This window comes from Epinephelus moara, chromosome 1, assembly GCF_006386435.1.
Source record: "Epinephelus moara isolate mb chromosome 1, YSFRI_EMoa_1.0, whole genome shotgun sequence".
In the NCBI taxonomy this organism is placed as follows: Eukaryota; Metazoa; Chordata; class Actinopteri; order Perciformes; family Serranidae; genus Epinephelus; species Epinephelus moara.
In genome coordinates, this window is record NC_065506.1 from 34,336,793 (window position 1) to 34,350,536 (window position 13,744).

General features: G+C 41.8%; 1 protein-coding gene across 1 annotated transcript; it reads left to right on the plus strand.

Moving 5' to 3' along the window:
• The first annotated feature begins 1,889 nt into the window (after positions 1-1,889).
• LOC126392411 (gastrin-releasing peptide receptor-like) lies at positions 1,890-9,199 on the plus strand. The gene is made up of 4 exons (XM_050047796.1): positions 1,890-2,260; positions 4,484-4,835; positions 8,103-8,216; positions 8,918-9,199. Exons 1-4 carry the CDS (start codon positions 1,890-1,892, stop codon positions 9,197-9,199), a joined length of 1,119 nt encoding a protein of 372 aa, XP_049903753.1.
• Positions 9,200-13,744: the final 4,545 nt, after the last annotated feature.

The window sequence follows — 13,744 nt, forward strand, 5'->3', positions numbered from 1 at the left end:
GCACGTTTTCCCCTCTCATTCTACTCTTTTTATCTTCACACTTCCTTACTGTCAAACAGAACTATCTATAACACAAAATTACTAATAGATAAATCAATAAATGCAGTTTTGTCTGAAGGTTTAACATGGTTCAGTGCAGTGCTATCTAAACATCTGCATATCGCCTATTTTCATGATCCTCCCTCTAAGCTTTAACCAAACACTGAACTGTAATGAAGTGGATCCTGCAGCCAAAGAGAGGAAAAACATTTTTAATCTAAGAATAAATTCATGTTCTAATCTCCTTCTGCAATTAAAACTGGACAAATGGTTCGGTGTACAAACAATGTTTCTCGTTTTGATCCAGCATTAGAAAAGATTTAGAGTGAGATGACAGATTTTTAAGTCAGACAAGAAGCTTTTAAGCTGCAAGAACTGGCACTAAAACACTGTCAACAAGTGGAAAACCTCAAAGTTATCTTAGATTTGAATCTTAGTTTTGAACCACATATTAAAAGTTTAACCAAAACTGGATCTTATCATCTTAAGAACATTGCCAGGGCACAGAGACACTGATGCATGCTGTTATCACCTGGATAATTTATTACCGTAATGCTCTACTTTCTGGTCCTCCTAAGAAAAACATTGCTCAGTATCAGTTATTACAAAACTCAGCTGCACCTGTGGCTGACAAGGACCAGAAAGAGAGCACACATTAATAATAGTAGAGTCTCTGCACTGACTTCCTGTGTGTGTCAGATTTGATTTTAAGATCTTTTTATTGGTTTATAAAGCTCTTAATGGTCTTAGTTCTACCTATTCATCTGAATTGCTTTTATCATAGGAACTCTCAGGTCTTCTAGTAGTGGCCTTTTAATCATCCCCTATGTCAGAGCAAAAAGCCACAGCGAGACATCATTTCATAACTGTGGTCTACATCTGTGGAACAGCCTCCCTGAAGACCTGAGGGCCGCAGAGAGAGTTGATGTTTTTAAAAGCAAACTCAAGGCCTACCCTTTCAGCCTGGCTTTTAATTGAACTTTAATTTAAATCTTTAGTTAAAATAAACACATCATAAACGGACATTTAGATACAATTAAAACGTCAATAAAAAATAAAATGCTTAAAATGAAAAGATAAAATAATAATAATAAAAAAGTAAAAATAAAATAAATGAAAATAAATTAAAAAATGTTTTATTGTGTGAAGCACTGTGTTGCATTCTGTTTGTATGAAAAGTGTTGTATAAATAGTCTGATTAATTGATTGATTTACAAAATATGCAAAGGATGACAGACCTATGATTAGGCAAGGCAAGTTTATTCACACAGCATATTTCATCAGCAAGGCAATTCAAATATTAAAAGCGTCCAGACAAAGTACAAAATAAACACATCATAGATGGACATTTAGATACAATTAAAACGTCATTAAAAAGCTGGAGAATAGAAAATAAAAAGCTAAAAAAATAAATAAAATAAAACTGAAAAAAATAATATCAAACTAAGAATAAATAAAATTAATAAATTGAATAATTAAATAAAATAAATAAAAAGCTAAAATAGAAACAGATATCTAATAACATTTTTTACTAGGAGTTTGTAGCCAATTTTACACATTTGAGATAATTCTCAAATTGAGAGCTTTTCTAATCATCATTTTCTTACCCTCTTTCTTGAATTCAACCCCACAGACTCAGGTATTGATTGTTTTTATTGGTGCATGCTCTGTGAGCGCACTGGGTGGTAACCCCTATCAGACCCCCACATCCAAACACTGAGGAGGACTCAACTCTAGAGTTGGACACAAAATTGGCACCACAGTAGTTTTGCCCTCTTCCTGAACCCCTAAAGGACCTGTTCGTATCTCTCTAAAACATCTCCTGAGCAGCTGGTTTAACGCTGGGAGAGATGGACCATATGTACCCAAACGCATCGCGCAGCGTCACTGCTCTCCAAAGCACGGCATGGACGATGTGGTTCACCGGCGTGGTCATCGCTTCAGTTTACGGTGTGATCATCGTGTTGGGGCTCATCGGCAACATCACGCTCATCATGACGTTTTGCTCCGCCAAAGCCATCCGCAATGTGCCCAATCTCTTCATGTCCAGTCTGGCGCTGGGGGATGTTTTACTGCTGGTGACCTGCGCTCCGGTGGATGCCAGCCGCTACCTGTCAGAGGAGTGGCTGTTCGGGAGAGTGGGCTGTAAAGTCATCGCCTTCATCCAGCTCACCTCGGTCGGGGTGTCTGTGTTCACTCTCACAGCCCTCTCTGCGGACAGGTAGGCAGGTTTTTTTCTGTTATAATCATCTTATTGACCCTATAATCAGTTTAAAATGGCCTACATGGCACCCAAATTATGCAGATGTCCTCTTTCCTGTGTCTATAGAGATAGATACAGGACATATGTACAAACTAAATGCTTTACAATTATAATAGGAAGCAAATATTTACTGTGTATTGATCAGGGGTTTATTATAGACACAAAAGGACTGTGTGGTTCTGGCTGCTGACATGTGCAGGCTGGAAGTAATCGGTGGCTACAGAAACAATTTAACTGCCATCTCTTTGTTATTTCCATGTTTCCATGTTTCAGGATGCTTTAATATAAACATGACAGTAAACATTGTGAAAGAAAAAAAAATCCTGATCACATCAGACAATATGTCCTGCGAAAACATTGCATGTAAGTGTAATGTGTGTGCGTGTGCACATGTTCCAGTTCTTCCTCCTCCTATTTCCCTTCCTTGGTCACTTTCTTATTTTTCGCCCAAGGAAGCAGAAAAACTGTTAACCTGCCTCCTATACAGAGAGACCTCTGCTGCTGTAAATTAATAACCTTGTGAGTGTAAGAAATGTTTGTAAAATAATAATGTGAAAAATCAGAAAACGGCTGAGCTCCAACTGACTTTGTCCTTGATTTTTGGGTAACTTTTAATAATGTTTAAATTAGTCATTCTTGGAGTCAATATATGAACTTGGATCATGGTCATGATGCACATCCTTGTATGATACGTGTTCGCACTTGAACAAATGTGAGCCTGTTCTCTTTTTCATTATTGTATAATTTTTCAAGGCTTTTGACAAGAATATTACAAGCAAGTAAAACTGCTGCCAAACTATTTTGGTAGGGCTGTAATTTAGAGACAATACCAGTTTTACCTGTACAATAAGGTAAGTAAATGTTTATTGTGCTCCAAATTTGCAGTACAACTTGAAACTTGTTGCAGACGTAGAAGTGTATAGCTATACCTAATGTGCAAAAAGTGACCATGCTGTAATCACATTTGAGTTTTCTTCCAGCAGAAGCTCTGGTAAAAAAAAAGAAAAAAGTTTGACATATTGACAAATATGCTTATTTTTGCTGAGATTTGGATGAGAAGATTGGGTTGGGAATGAATTACTGCCGCAAGCGAGAGAGTTCAAGTATCTCGGGGCCTTGTTAACAAGTGAGGGTAGAATGGAGCATGAGATGAATTGGTGGTTTGGCGCGGTGTCTGGAGTGATGCAGGCCAGACTGTCATGGTGATGAGGGAGCTGAGCCGGAAGGCAAACTTTTCAATTTACCGGTCAATCTACATCCCAACTCTTCCCTAGGGTCATGAGCTCTGGGTAATGACCGAAAGAATGAGATTGCAGATACAAGAAGCCGAAATGAGTTTCCTTCTAGGGGTGGCTGGGCTCAGCCTTAGACATAGGGTAAGGAGCTCGGACATCAGGAGAGAGCTCGGAGTAGAGCTGCTGCTCCTTCGCATTGAAAGGGGTCAGTTGAGGTGGTTCGGGCATCTGATCAGGATGCCTCTTGGGCGCCTCCCATTAGAGGTGTTCCAGGCATTTCCCACTGGTAGGAGGCCCCGGAGCAGACCCAGACCACACTGGAGGGGTTACATATGTCATCTGGCCTGGGAACGCCTTGGGGTCCCCAGGAGGACATGGAAAGCATTGCTGGGGAGAGGGACGTCTGGGGTGCTTTGCTTGGCCTGCTGCCCCCGCAACCTGGGCCCAGATAAGCAAATGAAAATGGTTGGATGGATTGATACCACACACAGAAACAAGAATGGTGTCAGTCGTCTCTTTTAACTCTCAGCAAGGATACATGCATTTCCCAAATTGTTGATCTTTTCCTTTAGAGTTACATTTACTTGTCCCGAGGCCGCCTGGTCTCACTCCTAAGGCGTCAAAATATGCAGTTTGGAGACAGTGTCCATGGCATCACTATAATGACCCCGGGGACATCTCTTAGCATCTGTAGCATCCAACTCCAAAGTAAACCCATCAATGTCATTATTAGACTTTGAGAGCAACAGACGCAGTATAAAGATCAAGGAAGTCCACTTAGGTCAGAGGGGAGGGGAGGTGGATGGGTCCAACCAGCACATGACTTTGACCATTGAGAAGAGTGTTTGTGTCCTGTGTGAAACGAAATGGCAGCGTTGAGTTATTTTGTCACTATCTATCTATCTATCTATCTATCTATCTATCTATCTATCTATCTATCTATCAGATACAGGGCCATTGTGAAGCCTCTGGACATCCAAACATCAAGCACCACTACCAGCATTGTCCTGAAGGCGGCGCTCATCTGGCTCTTCTCCCTGATCCTAGCTATCCCCGAGGCCGTCTTCTCTGACCTCCACACCTTCAACGTCACCTCCACAAATGAGAGTTTCATCACCTGTGCTCCTTATCCCCCAGCTGGAAGACTGCACCCTAAGATCCACTCCATGGCCTCCTTCCTCATTTTCTACGTCATTCCCCTGCTGGTCATATCTGTGTACTACACCTTCATCGCCCACAGTCTGATGAGGAGCACCACAAACCTGCCTGTGGAGGGGAACGTGTATGCAAAACGACAGGCCAGTATTCAAATTGTCATAAGCAGGGCCACGCCCCTTTTGTTTGTTTATTTATTAGATGGCCTAAAACTAGTCAAAATTTCAAATACTATCAAATCAAAGCCCCAAAAAATCTTTTGAATATTTTTAAACCATACAATAGCTTCAGAGAGGCTAAATAACAACACAAGTCTGTTGTTTCAAAATCAAAGAATACATTCAAAAATCAGACTCACTTAAGAATATGGCACTAGCAAATATTTTTTGAACTTATGAATAATTCTCTGTCAATATCAGCAGGGTGAGGCATGTATGAACAGTTTGCACTCACAGCTCTCACTCTCTCTGTCAATCTCCTCTGCTCTGTATTGTATTTTGGCCAATACTTTTGTTGTTTTTGTTATTTGTTGTTTTTATAGTTACATAAAGCTTAAATAGAGAAGGCAAATTTTCAAAAGGCCCCCCGGAAAGCCGCTCAGCCTTGCAGCCAACTGACCCTTCACTAAGTCCTGCCCCCGCACATAGATTGGCCAATCATAATGTAGCATCCAGGATTTGGAGCTAAATGTTGTGTATGGGGCACATCGTGTATTAATGATACTCGTTACCGGGAGAGGTTGGAAAAAGATATACGTTTCTTCCCTGTTCCAAAACCAGAATCGAACCCTGAAAAGTGTAGGGTTAGCTAGCTAGCTACTGAAGATATAGCCTACTGAATGTATACACATGCTGCTTTTGCTTTTTAATGATTATAACAGTGAAACAAAGACCGACCCTGCTGTACAGGAACCAGTGAAGGGAAGCAGGGAAACTTTGCTGATATTCAACCAGCTGTGTGTCATCACAGTGTGTGCAGATGAACATTATTTGACTTCCCCCGGAGATCCCTGCCTGTCTGGTTGTGAAGGTCCATGTGCTGGCAGTAGCACGGGAGTGAAGCCAAACACTGTTCACCTGCACACACTGTGATGCCACACAGCTGGTTCAATATCAGCAAAGTTTTCCTTTATATTCATTGTCTTGTGTGGCGATCAGCAGTGATGTGGTGGTTCACTTTTACACTGTGATCTGTAGCCTATAGTTCGGCTTTAGCTTCTAACTATCTTTGTCTTTTTAACCTGTTGTTGCTGCTGAGTCAGTTTGACATCCTGGATATATCCTTCAAACACACACTGTAGACTCCATGCTTACTTCAACAGCTTGTCGGACCATCACAAAGGTCAGTTTTTTCACAGTGGCCACTTGCGGTATTGCAGCCAAAAAATGCCCTGCGGCCCAAAAATCATTTTCCTCATAGACCACAATTATAAAAGAGACATCTGTAAAACCATTAACAGGACACCTCAAACTGCAAACAAAATCAATTACGAATCTTTTTATTTCTAATTTTTGAGTCATGGTGGTTTTATATTCATAAAACTTGCCTTAGGCCTAGAAAAGTGATATAAAAATCCATGACATCATCACTATGTAAAGTCTATGAGCAGAGCGGAAACTTGTGGGTGGGGCCAGCAGGAGAAACACTACTGCGCCTATTCAGTGGAACATATAACGCAGAAATAAACCCAGAAGCTAGTAACTTTTTGGGCGAATGTGTCAGGTGAGCAACTACATTGGAATGTATAGGCGCCATCATGGCATCCAGTATCTAGTTATTATTAAAATCTATGAATCTGCCCCATTTTATGACCACCACGTGTTTGTAGCTTTTTTTTAGCATCAAACTTCCCCAAACTTAAATCCCCCAAATTCTCTGAAACAATACCAGTCACATAACCATAGTCACCTCAATGGCAGCGACAGTCCTAATCATCAAATGTTTTATTTTTGTAAGTAACTATATTTACTAAACAACAATTTAGAGATACGTACTTCACTAGATTTATTAGACAGCTATAATTACTGGTGAATTTATTGATAGGAAACAAAGTAGTCACTAGCGGGCGCCGGTGGCTTAGTGGTAGAGCAGGCGCCCCATGTACAAGGCTGCTGCCGCAGCGGCCCGGGTTCAACTCCAGCCTGTGGCCCTTTGCTGCATGTCACTCTCTCTCTCTCTCTCTCTCTCTCTCTCTCTCTCTCCCCCCTTCACACTTATCTGTACATTAAAGTCTAAAAAGCCCCAAAAAATATCTTAAAAAAAAAGTAGTCACTAGCAGCTTCACCTCCACCAGCTATGACATGAAAAATGCTGTTAATGCATCAGAAATCAAATTTATGAAGAAAAACGTGTACTTCATATACTAAAAAAATGAATGAAGCTCTTCAAGTTGTCCTGACTTGTGTGTATGGTTTAATCACAGCACATAAATATGATATCACAGAAGCCTTCAGCACAGAAAACACACATGGCTACCATCTCCACCAAAACCTAAAGAAACCTTACTTTGTCTCTGTTTATATCCTTTGGCTTTTTAATAACACGTTGAATGAGATGTGAATACATTCACTGTCTCCATTTACCCGATAAAACCAGTCTGTAAACATGTGATAGAGAACAGAGCACATCTTCGAGGTGGTTCTTATCGTGACCACCAGACAGCCTGCAGCTGTCTTCACTTGATATTACATAATTAACATTTACATAATCAATTTCTTCACTACAGCACATTAATTTTCAGCCTGGTCTCACTCCCAGAGTCAAAATGTGGTGCTAGGGAAGCGTGCCCGACATCACTGTGAAGACACTGGGGGCACTGTTCCGCAGCTGTGAGACGCACTAGGCTTCCCACTAACTTCAGTGTAAACCCCTCCCTGTCGTTATCAGATGCTTAGAGCAAACGGCCTGTGATCCAGGAAAGCAGAGTTCAAGACCAGCAAACCAGAACATTGGTTGCAACGTTCGTGCTACACAGAGACAGGTGTTTTTAGTGACACACCGCCACTGTTCCAGCTCACATAACTAACGTCAACCACGATATTTTCACAAGACCTACCTCAGACCCCTTTTTACTGTTTGGGCCACTCAAAGCCAGCTGTTTTTAGCAACATCTGCGATCTTTTCCTGACAATAACTAAGTAGTTTTGTTGCCTAAACCTAACCGCTGACTCCTTCCATGTCAAGATACAATACAAAAGGCTGCTCTCAAAGGGCTTCTACCCAAGCGGCAAATTATGACGAGTAGGGATGAGATTACGTTGTGTTGCTACCTTTACTAAAATAAAAGATCTGACTACTCTTTCCACCACCGTTAGAAAAACACTTAAATATAAGTATAAAAGAATATATATTATACAGCATTGTTTTTTTGCTTTGATGTTTTGTTAATTTTTCATTTCTACAACCAACAGGTTGAATCCAGAAAGCGCTTGGCAAAGACAGTGCTGGTGTTTGTTGTTCTCTTCGCAGTGTGTTGGCTTCCCTGTCACGTCATCTTCTTATACCGTTCCTATCACTACTCCCAGGTACACAGAAGCACCTCTTTACATTTCTAATAGAATATATCTGTTTATTTGTTTCTGTCTTATACTTTAATGCACAGTACTATTTGTATCTTCACTTGTTTATTTCGCAAAATGTTTGTATTTTTCTCTTCATTTGGATTTACACTAGATGTGGGTAATGCTGACATTATACTGGAAGATGTTAGAAATTATCCATACAGCTCTTTAAATGATTTCTATTACCATTTGTTTTAGTCGTATGTAAAAATGTACATGCTTAACTAAGGCCTAACCACACTGAGAAACACGTCGCCTGCGAAACCATTGTTTTCCAATGGTATGTTGCACCATGCGTGCGTCCTCTCTTGTGCCATGCCTGCATATTCTAGCGATTTTTTAGCTGCACACAAAAGTTAAAATTCTCTCAGCACAAGGCGCGGAGTCACACCATCGGTGTCACACTTAGCCTGAGCAGCTAATCAAATCAAGCAGGACGTGGCTGCTGGTGGGACGAAGGCAAATGCAGATGAAAGGTTGATATTGAGGTGTTTTATTGGGCCTACGATAAAGGACACCCCATTATTCAATTGCTAATCAGTCTGATAAAAAAGAGTGTTGTTCAGAGTGTATTCAACTCCAAATTATGTATTTGTTTACATTCCTTGTATGCACACACCTCTGTGTTTTTTTATTAATCCTCCACCCTGTCTGTTCCCCGTCAGGTCGACACCTCCCTGGTTCACTTTGTGTGCAGCGTCATAGCTCGTATCCTGGCCTTCACCAACTCCTGCCTCAACCCCTTCGCCCTTTACCTGCTGAGCAGGACCTTCCAGAAGCAGTTCAACCAGCAGCTGTGTTGTTGCTGCCGCATGATACTCAAACGCTCCTCGCAGAGCCCAAGTCAGTATAACACACGTGTGACATCCGTCCGCAGCTCACATCACTCCATGTCAAGTCTGAGCATGATCAATGGCCGACAGGTCAATCAGGAGGATTGTGTGTAAGGGAAGTGTGTTTGTGTGTGAGGAATGAACATGTGTTTTAACCAACAAAGTGAGGACATTTTTGGAAAGTGAGGACATTTTGGCCGGTCCTCACTTCTTCAAAGGCCTGTTTGCTGGTCAAGACTTGGTTTTAAGGTCCACTTTACAGTTAGGTTAGGGTAAGGGGCATTTAGTTGTGACGGTAGATTAAGGGGCTTTGGAATGCATTATTACAATGAGGGTCCTCACAAAGATAGAATTACAAGATTCTGTGTATGTGTGTGTGTGTGTGTGTGTGAGACAGAAAGTTGTACAGCATGTATGTGTGTGTCTTTGCTTTCCAAACTGTCCTTATGACTTTAGTGACCCACATAATGAGGTCATTTGGTATGACATCACTCAGATACATGTTAATTCAATGCATTGCTCTTTTGGTGATGTACTTGTGTATTAAACACTAAGTGTTATTTAATTTATCAGTTTGTAAAATATCTTTAGTAATGGATTACTTTTTTAACCATCAAATTGTGTGATCGTTATTTCAAAAGAAATCTCAATGAATTTGTTGCTTTTCATGCCTCCGTGCGGGTGATAGCCACGGCTGGAGGCATTATGTTTACAAGTGTCTGTCTGTCCGTCCCTCTGTCCATCTGTCCGTCCCATTCTCGTGATTGCGATATCTCAACAAAGCCTGCAGGGAATTTCCTCAGTTTGGCACAAGTGTCCCCTTGGACGTAATGATACTGATTAGATTTTGGTGGTCATTGGTCAAAGGTCAAAGTCACTGTGACCTCATCTGTCTCATTCATGTGAAGATGATATCTCAAGAAGGCCTCGAGGGAGTTTACTCAAATTTGGCACAAATGTCCACCTGGAGTGAGGAATAACCTGATTAGAATTTGGTGGTTGAAGGTCAAAGCTTAAGGTCACTGTGACCTCACAAAACATGTGTTTGGCCATAACTCAGAAATTCACATGTCTAATAGGATAAAATGATGAACTTATGTCATTTTGTAGACAAAAGGTCAAAGGTCAAACTTACTGTGACATCATTATATTCTGTGAAACCACTTTATTGGCCATTATTCAGCACCAAGCAGGATTTATACTTGTGCCTATGGCGTAGGATCTGCGTTGACGTAGTGGCTACGGTGTAGCCTGACGTGCACCTCCCCAAAAATGTAACTACAGGTTGCGGCGATGCAGACCTCCTGTCTATTTTTGGCAGCTGAAACAATTTCCCTCAGTATAAAGGAAGCTTTTATTTACTTTAATTTCACAGAGACAATACATTGTGAAGACAATAAAGCCTCCATTAAAATAGCATTTTAATTCTTGTGTGTGATTTACCCTGGCTTTATATGAGTAGAGGCTAGTCACTAGGCTAATTTATACATTGTAAAATTCCATAGGCTTGTGCTAATAACGTTAGCATGTTGTATTTGTTTGGAAAACGTGTTTAGTTGGTGAACCTTGTGAGTTGTAATGGAGCCGAATTTTATAACGTTACCTTTGTGAAATGTTGCTGTTGTCCCTGGCCTCATATGAGTAGAGGAAAAGCCGCTAGGCTAATTTATACAATGTAAAATGCCATAGGCTTGTGCTAAAAACATTAGCATGTTGTACCTGTGGGGAAAATGTGTCCAGCAAAAGACAAGTGTTTTGTCTGTGAATGCTGCGAGTTATAGTGAAGTCGATTTGTGTACATGTGTTTGAAATTGTCGCTATTAAGCCATGTTTAATGTGTGTTTAATGTGTGTTTTGGGTGTTTTTAGAATCAGCTTAACTTTCAGCACTTCACAGAAACCTCCGCCGCCGATGAGTGTTTTGGAGGTGTAACTGCAGAATGACACAGACACACAACCGCACAAGTATAAATACTCATGACAGCATAGGCCACATGCAAAGGCTATGGAGTAGGCTCTGCATAGAGTTGACGCACAAATATAAATCCTGCTTAAAGGGATAGTGCACCCAAAAATGAAAATTCAGCCATTATCCACTCACCCATATGCAGAGGGAGGCTCAGGTGAAGTTTTAGGGCTCTAGTTTCCCGGCGCAGCGCAGGGTGGCGAACCCCGCGCAGAGCTAGTTTCGAACGCAACCCGAGGCGCGCTCAGTTTGGTAGTTTGGCAGACCGAGGTGCACTGAGATGGGTGTGCTGGCGCAGCAGGGGGAGGTGTCGACAGATCCAGCTTGGCGCAGTGACAGTTTCGTGCCAAAAGGCTTCGCCGAAGGTGCGCTAAAAGCTCACCAACTGAAACCACTTCTACTGTCAGCGCAGGTGGAGCACAGCCGGTGTAAGCCGAAGTTTGGCTGACCAGCGGACAGTGTGCACACGTCACCAAAACTTCACAGGCAGGTTTCCAGAATGTCAGGCACATTAACAATGCAATAAATACCCACAAAACCACTATTCAATGCAACTATCTGCAATCAGCACATAAATGTATCTCTATATCAACTGTCCCATCACATCTGATGTCAGATTGGCACCATTTGGCACATTTGGCACGTGTAACACAGCTGCAAACTAATGAGTTCACATCCCTCTCAGCCAACCACAAACAGCCACAGCATCAGATAGGGAGTATATATTCAGCATCTGTCATCTTAGAAAAGTCAAAAGAAAAGAAACAGAGTGAGACTGCGAGAGAGAAAGAGAGTGCGCACGCGCACACGAGAGAAACGCAACATTGATTTACAATTGTGGTGACCGCCTACCAGGCTACCTTTGCATCATCAGCCTGTGGAGGTCTGCTCGCAGTTCCGTATATTTGGACACTGCGAGCTTGGACCTCCCGGACCAAAACATCAGTTTCCTCCTGGGAGGAGTTTGGCTGTCTGACGCTGCTGCTCTCTTCTGCCACGGCGAATTGAGTAAACTCTCATTACGCCTTCGCGCGGCGCATGTAAGGGCGAGGAGAGGGGCTCATTTGATTGGTGTGATGTGTGTAAAACCCACTCCACGCCTTCTCTCCTCCCTCTTTCCGACTTGCGCAGGTAGGAGGGACGGAGGTGGGAAAGAGGAGTAGCTGCGCCAGGCACACAGTGTGCCAAACTTGCAAAATCCGCCTGGCCACACCCAGTTGGCGAAGCGCAGGTGCGCTGTGCCCCCGCCTTGCCCGGTCTGCGAAACTAGAGCCCATAGAGTCCTCACAACACTTGCGGAGAGTAGGTGGAGTTGTGTTGCTACCCCCTCACCCCTCCCTGTCCGCAAGTATTGTGAGGACTCTAAAACTTCCCCTGAGCCTCCATCGGCATATGGGTGAATAGATAATGGCTGAATTTTCATTTTTGGGTGCACTATCCCTTTAATTCAGAGGGAGACATTATAAAAAGAACAATCAGAATCAAAGTATAAAGGAGTGTTAGTCTTTAGAAATGGCAGAATAAGGCAGGTCGTCCCTTTTGTACCAAAGTACTTTTATTGAAGTAAAATAACCTGAATCACAAAAGTGGCACTTTTCTGAAGATGCTTTTGCTGTGATGTTGTCCAGTCAGTGTGCTCTAATATGTGTTATCTTCTTATATAGGTGGAGATTATTCAGAATATTTATGTATTATATTTCAAAATGTCGGATGTTGTCATAACTGTGAAATTGTAATCGTACCTTGAGAGATGTATTTTAAATGTCAGCTGTTGTCTGGTTGCAGAATGTTTATTAAGCTGCGTCTCAGTTGTACACAGTGTGAAAAATGAACAGTGAATGTAAATGCATGTGTAAAAAAAATGTTGTGTTTATATCTTTTTCTGGTTGTGTGTTAATGCAGTTAACGTTTTCAAGGAAATGATTTGGCGGACTGTCAGTGTTTAACGATAACATATTACACCATGTATTTCTCTTTCCAACTGCAGAAAAATTAAATCAGTAAAAAATTGCAGTCAGTTTAATGTGCACTATATCACGTTCTCATAGTGAGAGTGGATCCTCATGAGAGTCACTGTACTCTGGGTATGTTTGGAGTCTTAGCCCTGTGGTGTGTGTATACACCACATAGTTTCTGCACCGCTGTGTTCACTGGACATGATTACTCTGCGCAGTCACATGCTAGATTTACAGTCACCATGTCACACAGCAATGTCCTATTTTGGTGTTTCACAGTGGGAGAGGATCATGCCCAGGCTGACATGAGTGGGTGTATAATTCAATCTGGATGGCGTTTGTTTAGTTGTGGTGTGAGCACCTTGCCAAATTTCTGTCCTGCATCGTCTCAGCCATCTACTTAACATGTCATCTTCACAGTCAGGCTCATTCTGTAAAATGTCTGGAATGTAAATAGGGATTAGTTATTTGCATTTTTAATTTACGCAATGAAAGAAACTCAGATCAAGACTAATTAGAGCTCATTAGCACACATGTTTGACTATCTTTCAAGGAGTGTGACAGGAATCCTGCAGAGAAATGCAAAGGTAACGGCGTGAACATGAAGGAAACCTGTAGGAAGGTTCAAAGGAATTCAGCAGGAATTCAGTAAGACAAATCCTGCACAACTCCTCTTGAGCTTCTGTAAGATTCTCCGGCTCACGGAATGAACTCAAGAGGAATTTTTCCTGCAGGGGAT

Excerpts from the sequence above, each read along its gene's own strand:
- LOC126392411 (XM_050047796.1), top strand. The coding sequence starts at position 1,890 with ATGGACCATATGTACCCAAACGCATCGCGCAGCGTCACTGCTCTCCAA. Across the intron at positions 2,261-4,483 it reads ACAGCCCTCTCTGCGGACAG|ATACAGGGCCATTGTGAAGC; the intron begins GTAGGCAGGTTT and ends TCTATCTATCAG. Across the intron at positions 4,836-8,102 it reads ACGTGTATGCAAAACGACAG|GTTGAATCCAGAAAGCGCTT; the intron begins GCCAGTATTCAA and ends TACAACCAACAG.